Source organism: Meleagris gallopavo, chromosome 5, assembly GCF_000146605.3.
Source record: "Meleagris gallopavo isolate NT-WF06-2002-E0010 breed Aviagen turkey brand Nicholas breeding stock chromosome 5, Turkey_5.1, whole genome shotgun sequence".
Lineage (NCBI taxonomy): Eukaryota > Metazoa > Chordata > Aves > Galliformes > Phasianidae > Meleagris > Meleagris gallopavo.
In genome coordinates this window covers 7,911,806-7,926,052 of record NC_015015.2, presented here as the reverse complement: position 1 = coordinate 7,926,052, position 14,247 = coordinate 7,911,806, and the positions used below count along the sequence as shown (strand labels likewise).

The window sequence follows — 14,247 nt, the reverse complement described above, 5'->3', positions numbered from 1 at the left end:
TAAATACAGTATAACACAATTCTGTGCTTCCATGTGTTCCCCTAACCCTATCTATGACATAATATGCTTTGCCAATCGGCAGTGACTAGGAGTCATACAGAGGATTTTACAATGGAGCAGATCCATTTTAATGCATCTCTGAAGCACCAGATATTCCTGGTGTCTGAATACTGCAATCACAAATAAGTAGGCTCAATCCAAATAAGTTTACTTTTCACAAGATATACTGAGACAATACATCATGTCCATATTAATTCTGTAGCAAACAGAATGCTGGATTCAGTTACCTTAAGTGAAGGCTATGTCCAGGGAAATAATTTGGACGGTGCAAATCTGCAAGCAGACCTTAGTAGTTGTTTCTTTTTATTATCACCTTCTAGGAGAAGATAATCTTACCTGAGGTACTGAAACTGCCTGATGTTGTTTTCCTCTGCCTGTTTTCAAGGTAATGTAGCAGATGAGACCACAAAGCAGACTTCCCCTAAAATTAAAAATATATTAGTTACTGTGACATACAGGATCTCAATTAAAAAAAATAACTACTAGCTGAACAAAAAAGTTTAAATCATCATAGAAAGTATCAGCTTCAAATACGTTTGTCCTCATTGATTAGACACAAACACAAAAAGACAAAAGTTGCAGGTGCTTGGGAGCTGTAAAGAGGATGAGAAAGAAAAACAAAGTCAAAAACTATCGGGATCTAATGATTCCAATAACAGCTGAGCTTCATTTGTCACTGGTTATTGACATGAGATGAAAACATTTGAAGCCTTATAAAACTTAATGCATAAGCAGAATTTTCAGTCTGAGACTGTCACCATTCTTATGCAGTTCTTCCTCCCTGCACCTCCAGCAGTGAGCTGGCAAGAGACACAGAACCAGCCTGAGTAAACTATCTCACACCCACACCAAGTCTTTTGTCTTTTGCACACCTGTTCCCATCAGGGTAATTCAGGGCTACAGATGCACGTTTTCAGAATCTCATAAGATCTCCCTCAATTTCATCAAGCAAACAACCTAGACAATTACAAACACAGTAACAAACAACAACAAAAATCCAATAACACACACACACACACACACACACACAAAACAACCATAAGACAGACAACAAGAGCTGGTCAGTAAGACAGGCTGCAGTTCTATACTTTATAAAAACAACTTTAAAGTCTGGGATGCAGTATTTAGGTCAAGACAAATCTGACAAATAATGCTAAAAGGTGCATCTCGCACATTATCAACCTCTGGGGGCTTAAAATAGAAGGCAGGAAATTTTTCATGGACAAATTTTGAGATTCTTGGACTCGTCCTAAAATACTTTGCATGATAAATCAAAGGTATCAAAGCTACAGAAAGGAGCATTATTTGAGCAGGGTCTCTCCAGCAGATGAATTGGACTGATATACAAAGGAAATTGCTTACTATTAGCTATTATCTTCCTAAATTACTATGTTAGGTGAAAATATTTAGCAATTCTACATTTCAGAAAAACAGTCATTATAAAGCCAGGCTTTTAGTTACAATTTTGTGCAGAAAGAAACCATGACAGTAAAGCAAGAGTTGCCCATTCAGTACTATCAGTGTCACCCAAAAATCATGTGAGTACCTTCCTGAAATGCTGTAATTATAACTCAACTCTGAAAGTTAAAAAATAACAATAAACAATTTAAATCTTTAAACATTTTTAACCAATTCAATCCCACAGCTCTCTACAGTACTACTAAAGGCTTATTTCAAGACATTACATCTACCCCAAAATGAAGCAGTATGTCTCCAGAAGATAAAGCAGAAATTGCCTTTTATATCTGCATTGAGATAAATATATTAAAAATATGCATTTAGTGATGAAGTTATCAAAAGAATTCAGAGAAGCTCAGCGCCTCAATACCTGACAGATCCAACACGGGAAGCCAAAAACTGTGAGTCTTACAAAAATATAAAAAGAGACTATGAAAATATCACTAGGGAATGGTTACACTGAAAATGATCTTTATTTGAATAAACACACACATGCACAGTCTAATATTCAGCATCTTGCTGCCATGGCAAAGAGAACTGCAACAGATCACATAAAGCAGCAAACAAAGGATCCTGCAGCAAATAGATGTCAACAATCATAATGAATGTAAGAACTCATGCAGTATATATCTGCTCACTTCCTTTACCATCATGTTACTCTCCTTTAACTTCAAATAGCAATGATGATGCCAACTATTTCTAAAGGGGAAAGGAAGGCAGCCTAAGGAAAGCAGTGGGACAGAAAACAGGCAAGGGAATAATCAAGGTCTTCTACAACTCCCCCCACGTTGCTTTGGGCAAAGGAAGGTGCAGATTCACTTTGCACGTGGAAAAATCAGTTGGTAAAAAGCATTGGACTGTAAGGGTTCATCGGGAGGGAAGAGATAAAAGCAAGGACTGGTAGAGGAAAAATCATCCTCATTACTATCGTCAATTGAGAAAGAAGAGTCTTCCATGGCTCATTATTGAAAAATAAAGTAAAATCAATGTATGAAACAGCCAGCTTTGAATATTTAATAAAGGCCAGTACTACACAGAGAATGAGTAGCGTATTTTTTTTTTTTACTGTGGATCATAGTATTAGACGCACAGCATTTCCTCCATCAGGCCTCTATTATATTCCATCACTCTATTTATTCCACCATTCAGCACTGTTTGCCAACATCTGCAATCAATCCAAAGCAATAACCTTATGTAGGGTTGGCCGTCTGGTGGTCTGAAAGGCCCAAATCTGAGTTGAAGCAGAGTATACTGATGCTCTGTCTTCTAAGACGAAAGCAGTACAGCTTCTATCCTAAGTAATATACAAGAGGGAAGGGAGAGAGTCACATGATAAATCTTCACATAGAGAAACTAGTGCTATAAAAGTCTGAAGGAGAGCAGATTTAAACACTGGTGTTTGAGTGCTAGGGAAAGAAATACTGAATTACAGTTGTCTGGATTATGTACACTTATTCTGCAAATACTTTTTTTGTTTTTAAAAAAAAGGAAAGGAAAAGGAAAGAGAAATGTTACAAATCATTACTTTCCTTGTTATGCATTTGTACAAATGAGGAGAGGATAAAGGCCAGTAAAACTCCACCTGATCCCACTAAGTGACAATCCGCTACTTGTTTCACATGAAAAGCACCAAGTCTAACTAGTTGTTTTAACTATCTCTAGACCATTCATCAATAAAATAGCATGGCTTTTACTTTTAAAAACCAAATGACTATTCACAACATAAAGTTCCCATATCATATCCTACCAACAATGCATTTAGCATACATTGCATTAAATCCTATTCAACTTCAATAACAGAAGAACACAGATATATTTTTATTTACTGTTCTATTAAAAACAACCACCACCACCATCACAAAACAAAACAAACAGGTAAATTGGAAAGAAAGTCTTTTAAAAAGCCATCTGTGGAACACATCTACATATGTATTTGCACCTTCCCCAGAGCAGAAGGTTGAGAAAGACTGATACATAACAGACTGTTGACTGATACTGAAAAGTGTCAAGTATTTAATGCATCTATATACACACACACTAGGTATCCTCTGAAAACAGGAAAGTGTGAATTAATGGAAGTATGCCCTGGAACATGCAAGAATGTTTGTTTCTCACCTGTTTGACTTGCAGACCATGGCTCCATATCCTTTCTAAGAGGTCACACAGACTAGCTATTAGGGTATTCTCTTCTACACCTGTGATATTCACTTCACCATGACCTAGCTCCACAGCTTCTCGTCCCATTTTTTCAACTAGCATCCTCTTGGTCTTGAAAATGACGGAGCAAAAGAGAGTTAGTTCTTTTCAAAGGAACTTCTAGGATCACTCACATTTCTTAAATAAACAAGGGAACATACAATAACAATGATTTGGTAGAATAACTGAGCATATGTAGTAACTTGTGCTGGACTTCATTTCTTTTATCCTTTTTTCAAGCCACGGCAGCACCAGTGTTGATTGCTGTTGAGCCAACTTTCTCACAAGGGTGAGTAATCTGAATAACCAGAACAGTGGGCCAAAATTTGACATATTAACTGCCAAGCAGCGAGATCCTGTAATACAGCTCTACGTTTTCACGACGAATTCCACTTTTAGTATATTCTTTCTTGATTAATAATATAGTCTCATATGCGATAAATTAAATATGCTAAAATAGACATAGGCAGCAGAATGATAAAAACTCATCAGAATATTCAATCTATCATTTTACATTCTCCACTGTAAGTCTGTCTATTTGATCAATTTCCTCTCCTAGCTGGATTTTTAAGTATGTTCTTTCTTTGTGAATTCACCACTATACAAAAAAAATTGGGTAAATAGATAAAGCTGAGACACATGGCAGAAAAGCAGGCAGTTCAAATGTACTGCACACAAGATGGTCCTCAAATGACAAATATGAGAACAGAAGTACTCTCTGAGTTACCTTATTTCGGCATTCCTTCAACAAGCCTTCTACAAACTTCCAGTTAGTTTGTGCAATTACTGATGGAGAGAGATTTGACAGCTTTGGCTGCCGAATAGTGCTGCCCAAGTTCCTGGCTTCTTGGATATACTTCTGTATTGGGACACAAAATTGATAAAAACAGATAAAAGTGCAAGTGAGACCTACTGCGCCAAGAGGAAGTAAATCCATATTTACAACCCACCTCAGTACAATGAGGAGGAACAGATCATAGTCTCTTCCAGAAGAGTCCCCTCTTTATATTCAGCATAACATTGAGCAGGGACTCTTAATGTGTAATTTCACTCAATCTCCACTTACATTAACTACTATTGGAACACACATTACGGAACAACAAAAACACAATACAAACTGCCATGGATATTTAGATGCATAGAAATTCAGTGAATCCCTGCAATACTGAGAATAGTGACACCATTTTTTTTCTTCTATAAAATGCAAGCTGGCAATAATTACCCAGACCAAGACAATTCAAATGGCAGACTGTGGTCTACAGGTGGACTGCAAGAAAACTCTGCCTGGACTTTGACAACATCTGTAACCTGTACTCATTTCTGCAGATCTCTTGTTTCTTGCCCACCATCTCAGACTTAGAGGAAGCAGCTGAAAAATGCTACTAGCAGCTTTCAGCTGTGAATCATCTGCATTTAGAGCAAAATCATCTTCTGGACTACATCTGAAAGAGCAACAATGCTCCTGTTTCTACCATCAAGGTGTTACCATTGTTTTTCCCTCAGAGAGGACAATTTGAGAAATGTTTTAAAAAACTGCTGATGACAGATTGGATGGAGCATAGCTAGCTGTGAATAAAAGATAAGATCCTATACAGGCACTGACAGAATACTCAGGATTAGTACATATTTCAGATTAGTAAAAACTTTATCTAGCTTATCTACACTGAAATAACAATCAACTGAAAAGTCAGTTAACAGTCAATTTCATTTATCAAACACAATGCAACCTTAGCAAAGAAGGGAAATGACTCCCTTTCCAGTCTTGTACTGAAGAGCTGATAAAAACTATGCATCTTTATCCAGAACTATGCTTACATTCAGATTGTGCACTTGACATACCAGATAATGTTCTGACACAGATTTTATAGAGGGCATGAAGGGCCAATCATGCTGGTCCCAGTCTAAACATAACTGCAACTGAAGCTCTGGCATGGAAAAGTCCAGGTGCTGGCAGGACAAGTTGGTAGCAAAAAATCAAAGAAACCATGTAAAGCATTGGTAAGCACGTACAAAGTAACAAGAGCAAGCATGCAAAACAGAAAAGGAGAAAAGAATGAAGACATAACACAATGCAGAATTCTCAAGGCAGTAAACATAATAAGTAACAAAGCTGAAAGGAAAAAAGAAGAGTTGATGTTCAATTGTTAGATTGGTGTAAACTATGCCTTCTATTGTGTACAAATATTTGCAACTGAGAAGCCACTAAGCTTCACTGACATGGATTTTCGTTGACTGTCTCAAAACTTCAATTTGTCTAAGACTTATAACGCTGCATTCTGCAACCGCTGCCTCCTGCTCAAGCCTGATCCTCAGCATTTATCTCAGAAGAGCTCCCTCCCCATTCTTTGGGCTTAATATGAAAGTCTCCGATTCACCTGGGAAAGGGGTGAACATCCAAGCAGTGTAACGTAATTAACAAGTACAGCATAAAGCCCTTTTATCTTTGCAATCACCTAATTAAAATCTCCTAAATTCACATGCGCTAAACATTAAAATTTCAAAAGCAATAATGAGGTTACAAATCAATTATTGCTCACTTCTGCAAATTCTATATTAAAAATACTTTTGAGTTATCTGAGCAAAACCAGCAATTACTTGCAGCTTTTCTCATTACACAGGCATTCTTCCAGTGCATGGTCACAGATGACACTACGTTTGATTAAAGCTTTCACAAACCAATGAGGAAACACTGGAAATAAGTAACACTTACCCTTACAGAAGGGTAATTAAACTCACCTCTACCATAAAACATGAAACTGAACAAAGAAATTATTTCATTTCAACATTAACCTAACAGATGCAAGATTACATTAAAATTCCAAGTGATGCTTTTCTGAAGACATTTAACAATGCAAGAGCATATTATCTTCAATAAACTACATACTTTTAAAAAAGTAAGTATTTGGGGTTACTAAGCACAAATCAATCCTGATATTTTTAAAATAGACTATTCTTAGAATCACCCTTATAGCAAATTCCAGTGTAACAGCTTACAGATTGTATCATATGAATCAGAAACTGTACTCTAACGAGTCCAAATCACCCAGATCTTTCAAAGTGCCTCCACCACATAGAAAAGCAACGTCAGCTGTAGGAGCAGTGATGAGAGAAGTTGTTTTTTCCAAAAGTGGCTATGTCAGCATCGGAGTTCTGCGCTGCCAATACAGCTATTCAGCTCCAAAACCCAGTTGCTATCTCTACACAGTGCTGGCTGGTGTTCTGTAAGTGCACTACATCCAAGTAGAGCTGGCAAGATGTCTTCAGAGAAATGCTGCAATAGTGAAGCACTAGCCCCCCTCCAGTCTCTTCCTTTCATAGTGAATGCTTTCTTTCTTCAACAAATCAGAGTAGGGAGAAGTACATATCATGGCAAAACGCTTTAAGTACAAGACCCACTGTAAAATCAAACAAAAGAACTAATACCTATAGACCATGTGATGTAAAACTAAGCAGACACAAACCCAATGGTATTGGTGGGGTCCACATTTCCGCACCTTAGCATAAGGTTGCACGTCAGTTTGTCACCTTAAGACATCCTTCATGGTCCACATAAAGAAACACACAATTCCAAGAGACAATACTTTTGATTTTAGGATTTTAGGAAATAAACCACACTCCAAAGGTGCTTATTTTTCCTCTATCAAATACACAAAGTTACGTAGAAACAGGAAATAGATGACTAAAAGTCTTTTGATTAATTCTCCCACCCTTTTTAAAAAACTTAAGTGAGCATGACAACATTATCAGGGAGCTCACCTGTGTTGGGGATGAAAAAATTTGTCATGAGATGGGAGTAAAAATCGCCAAAATTTTAGAATTCAGAAACTAAGTCATTCTGGTTTGCTAAGGATGGGGTACTTCATTTGTACAAATATGGGAAAGCAGAGATAAACTGTAAGTAACTGTATAGACTTTCCATGAATGCTACAGACTATTATTCAGGCAATTAGGAAAAAACAAAACTAGAAATAAAAATAAAATCAGATCTCTACAGTTGAACAGCTTGTACCTCTCTCTGATCGTTGTCAAGACGCAAGTGCTCTGTATGCTGCTTCTGTCTATCCTTCCGCCTCCACTGCGCAGGAGCATTTCTCTTTGTCCACCTACAGATAGAGGACTTTGTCAGCAAATGTCAAGAGCTAGGTAAAGAGGAAGGGTAATGGGAAAAATAAGAAGTTTGTCTCATTGTATGTTGAGTACAACTGTGGAAGATAAAGCACGGCTGCAAATACACACAAAATCTCAGCAGAAGCAACCAACCTTGAGCAACCAGAGTAACTCCTATCATACTACATACATTTGTGTCGTACTTTTCCATTTCTTTATGATATCCAGTTAAAGCTTGCACCTTTTTCCTCTTCAAATGAAGTTTCTATATGAAGATATCCTAACACATTTGCTAGCTCTTAACAGTGTTCCAGTAAGATTTGCTTTTATACCAACAGCAGTTAAATGTCACTCAGAACTATCCCAATTATAATTGGGTTTTCTAAAGTAAATTTCCTTCTAGAAGTCTAGATTTAAAACAAACAAAAAAAATCTGCCATATCCAACACAAATACTACCCTTCTGAACTGTTCTCATTTTGAAAAAAGAAAACACTGAATTTGCTTCTCAGTATGTCTGCTTTAGTACTATTTCTATGATTTCTCAAAGATCCAGAACCCACTGTCAAAGCTTACTTGTTGCTTGCTGGTCCAGTGGATAGAACATCAGACTGAAGTTTGGGAAAAAATCCAAGTTCATACTTCCCTTGTCCAATTTTCATGTCCAGCAAGTGTGGATGGACTGCTGTGTGATCTATTTTTGCTAGTCTTAACTCAATTGATTTCTCTGAAATAGTAAGAAAGTTAGAATTTTTTATTAAACACCGATCTTAAGGAGACATTAATCTATAATCACATCTCTTCAATTAAAAGGAGATCTCAAATTTAAGGAGACAAGAGTTTCTCATGAACCCCAACAGGTACGGTAATACATGAGCACGTGAAGCATCACAGAATCATCACCAAAAGGAGAACAATGTGTATCTTCTTAAGGTCAAACCATTTTTTCTACACAAAGCATGCAGAAAAATAGTTGATTTCAATTACCCTTTGGTGAACTTAATCTCAGCTTCCTATATAACATTTAGTTCACCACTTAAGCTTCATACCTCATTTTTAAAAAATGAATTGTTGCTTAACTTGAACTTAATATCTACAACAAATAGCACTGACTAGCTGTGTTTTCCGAAGCTTCAAGAAAGGGGCTTATTACTCTTACCAGCTTCATCAATGGTTGTGCATTTCTGATACATAGATGTGCGGAGAGTCGGTGTTCTAACATTCAGCAGCCTAATTTTATCCACTCTTGAATCAAATACTCTCAAAATAGGATCCTTATCATCTTCATCATGGCACATAATCTTATTATCAATAAAAGATGCAAACATTTGTGTCTCCAGGAATCTTGAGAGGAAGGGCAAGTAAGGCTCAGGCTGGTCTGACAAGAAAGATGCCTAACAGAAGAAGAAATAAGAATGTTTGGGAGTCCTAAGAGATATAGCCAACAAAACCTAATTTATCTAATCATGCATTAAAGATTAGAATCATGCATTAAAATGCTTTGAATCCATTTAAAGCCTAGTTTTATACCACACTCCAGCTTAATCCTCAAAACAGTCAGAGAAGATGAGATCTTCACCTACAATACAGCACAGTAATTTTTAAGCTGTGATTTTAGTATTCCCTTAAATTTCTAAAAATTACAACTGAATCCCAGCAACCTGCATCAACAGTGCTACAGCTGTGAATATTACACACTTCTGAAGGGGCTCAAAGCTGATGAGAATCTTTCCATGTGACCCGAAGGAAACCTGATTAGCCTTTTAGCAAGTAGTGACCCAACATAACCTCCACTCACACTGCCAATCTTGTTGACAAACATCTGATCTCCAACAAAGAACATACTAATGAAATTTGAAGAGCTAGGTCTCGTGTTTCACAAGTAAAGACGTAGGATACAGTTGGCACACATATATGTCAGTGTTGTGTGGTATCATGACTTTATTCATGAACATATTCAGCAATACTTCTGGTTAAAAATAGAAAAAAAAAAAAAAGAAACCACTTTCACTAATAATGCAGATGTTAGTCATAAAGTGAGACTTTCTAAGCAACTTATTTTTTTTTTACTAGCATCCTTAAAAGAGCATCTTCAAGTGTGTGCATGTAACTACTTTTTCTGAATAATACATAGCTGTGTCTTTTTTGAGGAACACTGGAACTTGTAGAAGAAATTACAACTTTGAAAGTACTGTTTTGCATTTTACGACCCAGTGAAAAAAAATCTTAAACTTAGATATTCTAATAGCTTCTAAATAGAATTCTGTCTTGTTATTACAACTTACTTTATCAAAGTTTTGCATCTGTTCCCTGTTTGTAAACCAAGATTCTTTGTCCTGACTGGGTTGAATGACAAATACTTCATAATCAGCAAACATCTGTGTGAAGCGGTTGGCAAAAATTTCACGAATTTGAATATTCAGCTGGTAAATCTTGAATTCCTCTTCATCACACTGAATTTTAAGATCCTTTTTGCTGCTGGTCTCCTCTCGCACCTCCAGCTATGGAAGTAAGGGAACACACACACACACACACACGAAGCATGTTTATCTACTGGTGCTTTGTCAGGTATTCTGGGTGTACAAGAATATTTGACAGATAGACGTATGTATGTGACTTAAGTCCAAGCAAAATATTGTTACAGGTTCATTCGTAAATCTTTGAAATGAATAGCTAAGCACAATCAATAGACACACAGCTTGTTTTGGTCCATTTCTTGCAACCTAAATCCTTAGCAGCATAATGCATTATTCCTCACTACACAGCCCAGAATAATCTCTAATGAAATAAAATGCATTTTTTTAAGACATCACGTGGGCTAAGGTTTATAAAAGAGCAATGTAAGATTTGGATACTCTGTTCATATTAGTTTTGATAGCAATTACGTACCAAAAAAAGCCACAAGAATTCACTACTCATGCACTATGGCAAGCAGATAATGCTCAAGTAAAATCACATATAACGAGAAAGATAACTGCAGCAAACAAGGTTGAATTTCAACTTCAATGACAGTTTTAGCTATGTAAATCATGAGAAAGTAACATAAATTTATTATAAATCTTAAAACTAAAAAGAAACAAGGCAAGATATATTTTTAAGTGCATTATCTTGGCCAAAACTAACAAGCAAAACAAAAAACCAACACTTTAGAAGCTACCAAAAGTTTCCATAGGTGCTGTAGAGTTGAATCCTCATCCATCTCATGCACAAGGTTTGTGAACATGTTAAATTATGTTCTTTCTAGTGAAGGCAAACCCAGTCTTTTTACCATCACTTCAGACCTTCGTTGCTGCAAGTCCTCAGAGTGTACCTGTAGCTTACCTTTTCTAGGCTCACACCTGTTCTTTTAACCAGTGCTTGGAGTCTTGCAATGGTCTCATTTTCCTTTAGCAGCTCATAGGAATTCAAAGGTGATCCTGCTACGTTCCCATTTCTTTTATCAGAAACCAGGTCACATGCTCTGAGGCTCTTCATCTTTGAAGCACTTTCACTATAATGAAGATTTCCCTCAGGAGGAATTCCAAAAGCCGTTAGTATCTCTGAAATTTCCTGTACAAACTCAAGCTTATTTGGGAACTGGGGCAAGTCTTCTGGCAGCTCGATGAAATGGTTGTCTACATCCACAAAGCAAAGGTTAGCCTAGGATTTAATTCAGAATAGAATAACATTAGAATATGCACAAGGGTCATGTTGTATTTATCTTTGGTTTTGGTGCTAGCTAGAAAAATCAGATACATTTGCATGCTTGGTTATTCTGTAAATATTCTGTAAAACAGCCAGGCCCAACCATAACTGAGCTGGCTGGCTGGCTTTGAGAAAAGTACCACGAAGCCTACATTTCTGTATCTTCTAAGAAGTCAAGAAATACAACTCATTTTTAAAGTTGTTTATTAGGTACAAAACAGAATGTAGCATCTATTAGATACAAGTGTGCGATTTTGTTCACAAAGACATATCTGGCTAGATTTTAACTAGCACATGCATACGTATACGAGTTCCTGCCTGTTGCTCATATTATAAGCCCACTCTTCTAAAACTTGGTGAATTTCATTCTGAAAGGTGTATGACATTGCAGAAGCTGCACTAAAATTATCTTCTTTTTTTTTCTTGAGAACTGCTTTGATTCCTTGAAGTTCAGATTTTTTATTTCAAGAGAAAAAATAAAAATAAAATTTGAGTTAATAGGTCAAGATCTGTTCTCCTGTTCCAATCTCTGTCATTTACTAAAGATAGGGGGAAAAAAGAACAATAACTCACTGGCATAGCTTCCAAAACATTAATTAAAAAAAAAAAAAAGCTATGCATCTATCAAAGATTTACCTCACCCTATATTTGTGAGGTTTTTTTTTCCCCTTTTGGTTTCTGCACTGCCAAACCTACTTCATGACATGATATGACATTACATTCAGCACACTGGAGGGAAAGGATGCCATTCAAAGAGACCTTGACAAGTGGGCCCACATGGCTCAACAAGGCCGCATGCAAGGTCCTGTACCTGGGTCAGGCTTAGTATGTCCAGAAGGATGAAAGCACTCTCAGAATTTAATAGGAAAGAAAGAATTTGAAGAGATTTACCTCCCACTAAATGAATTGTGGGCAATCCCAGCTATCAGAGCAATGCACACAAACTGCATAGTGTTAGTAAGGACAAAGCAGTTCTTAAAGATTTTGCTGTGAGATTGATCACAAGTCAACTAGGATAATCTGCACCTGCTGAGATCCTTATGTCTAAGTAAACTGCCATGAAGACATACATCTAATATTTGTGATAGACTCGGCTCTCTTGGTATTTCATCAGAACAGAGTTAGGATGCCAATTCTCAAAACATAACACATTTGCTCTGTTTGATTTACAGAACTCCAACATCAAAATTAAAAAACAAAGCTAAATTCTTAAAGGAAAAATTCAAGGGATATGTGCCATAGTTTAACCTGGCAGGTACTAAGTACCACACAGTTGTTTGCTCACTCACCCCAGTGCAATGGCAGAAAGAATGAAAAAAAAAAAAAAAAAAGTAAGATTTTGCAGCTTGAGATAAAAACTAAGAAAAGGAAGAACGGAAAAAAAAAAAAGATAATAACAAATGATAATAATACATACACACACAACAAGTGATGCAAAAAATTGCACCCCACCTGCCAATGGCTTCCCAGGCAGACCCTGAGTATTGGCTGCTAACCCAGCCAATTCCCCACCATTCTTCAAGGCTTTTTCACACATCATATGGCATGGAATATCCCTTTGGCCAGTTCAGGTCAGCTGTCCCCTCCCAGCTGCTTGTGCCCCCCAGCACCTTTGCTGGCAGGACAGTATAAGACACCCAGAAACTGGAACATTCTTGGCTCAGCACCATTCAGCAACAACTAAAACATCACCATGTTATCAGCATTGCTTTTCTCCTAAAGCCAAAACACAGCACCATAGCAGACACTATGAAGGAAAATTCAGCTCTGTTCCAGAAGAAACCAGGAGAACATGTTATACTGGATTTGTATAAAATGTTGCATGACAGTCCAATTTATGCTCTGCTGTGATCTTGCTCATAATTACAAAGGTACGTAGAAGCCTTCTATATCTTAGTTTCCTGATGTTCTAGTACTTGAACACTGGGATTAATTTACTATCAAAGGAATGCATATAAAACAGTTAAGAATTTCTTGTACAGATCCTTTACTGTAAGTTAAATTGTAAGTGTAATTAGGTGTTGCAAAAGAATGCAAAGCAAATAAACAGAACAAAGACTTTAATGCTGAAACTTGTGTGGTGTACCCTGGAAAATAGCTCTTATTTTTTCAAATAGGGCAGACATCATAGTTTAGATTTCTCTCAGCATCAACACTGTTCAAGCAGCAGGTGCTGGTATGCACACCTGGCAAAGCATCTCCAGTGGTAAGTTAGGGATGCATGCAGACTGCACCTGCTCCTCATCCAAAGAAACATTTAGCACAAAAGGACAGTACATACACTAGAACTCTCATTTTTAAGAACTTCAAGATTCCCCATTGTACACATGAATTTTAGTTATCATTAAACTAAGTCAGCAAATTAGGAACACTGCAAGCACTTCAAGATACTAGAGAAATGAAGCATTAAAACTAGGCATAGTGCCTGCTAGTCACTTCGAGGAAAGAAGAAAAGCAGCGAATTGGTCACAAACTGTCTGAGGAACAGCAGAACAAACTCATTAAGAAACTCTAAGAGTTTAATTGCATTACTTTCTTTTTAATCTTTAATTATTGCCATTCGACTTTACTTTTTTGTTTGTTTTATCTTAACACAGAACATCACTCTTAGTTAGCCTTGGTTCTATCTAAAGAGAGGTTGGCCAAAGAGTGACAAAATACTAACCTTACTAACAAAGAGATTGCAGTCTACAGACTGAAAACAAACTCCCTCCAATGAAGAAAGAGCTGAAATAAATACTTG

The 14,247-nt window shown here is 36.9% G+C and overlaps 1 protein-coding gene across 1 annotated transcript in view; it reads right to left on the bottom strand.

The window, feature by feature from the left end:
* The window catches only part of LOC100544756 (DENN domain-containing protein 5A), a gene marked incomplete at its 5' end in the record, with an annotated part of 30,933 nt that continues 16,686 nt past the window's right edge, over positions 1 to 14,247 (bottom strand). Inside the window, 10 exons of the mRNA XM_031553364.1 lie at positions 1 to 481; positions 2,708 to 2,812; positions 3,634 to 3,786; positions 4,442 to 4,573; positions 5,554 to 5,661; positions 7,724 to 7,817; positions 8,397 to 8,547; positions 8,980 to 9,214; positions 10,106 to 10,321; positions 11,142 to 11,459. Of these exons, the coding sequence (XP_031409224.1) occupies positions 377 to 481; positions 2,708 to 2,812; positions 3,634 to 3,786; positions 4,442 to 4,573; positions 5,554 to 5,661; positions 7,724 to 7,817; positions 8,397 to 8,547; positions 8,980 to 9,214; positions 10,106 to 10,321; positions 11,142 to 11,459 (1,617 nt within the window). The remainder of the gene's footprint in view (positions 482 to 2,707; positions 2,813 to 3,633; positions 3,787 to 4,441; positions 4,574 to 5,553; positions 5,662 to 7,723; positions 7,818 to 8,396; positions 8,548 to 8,979; positions 9,215 to 10,105; positions 10,322 to 11,141; positions 11,460 to 14,247) is intronic.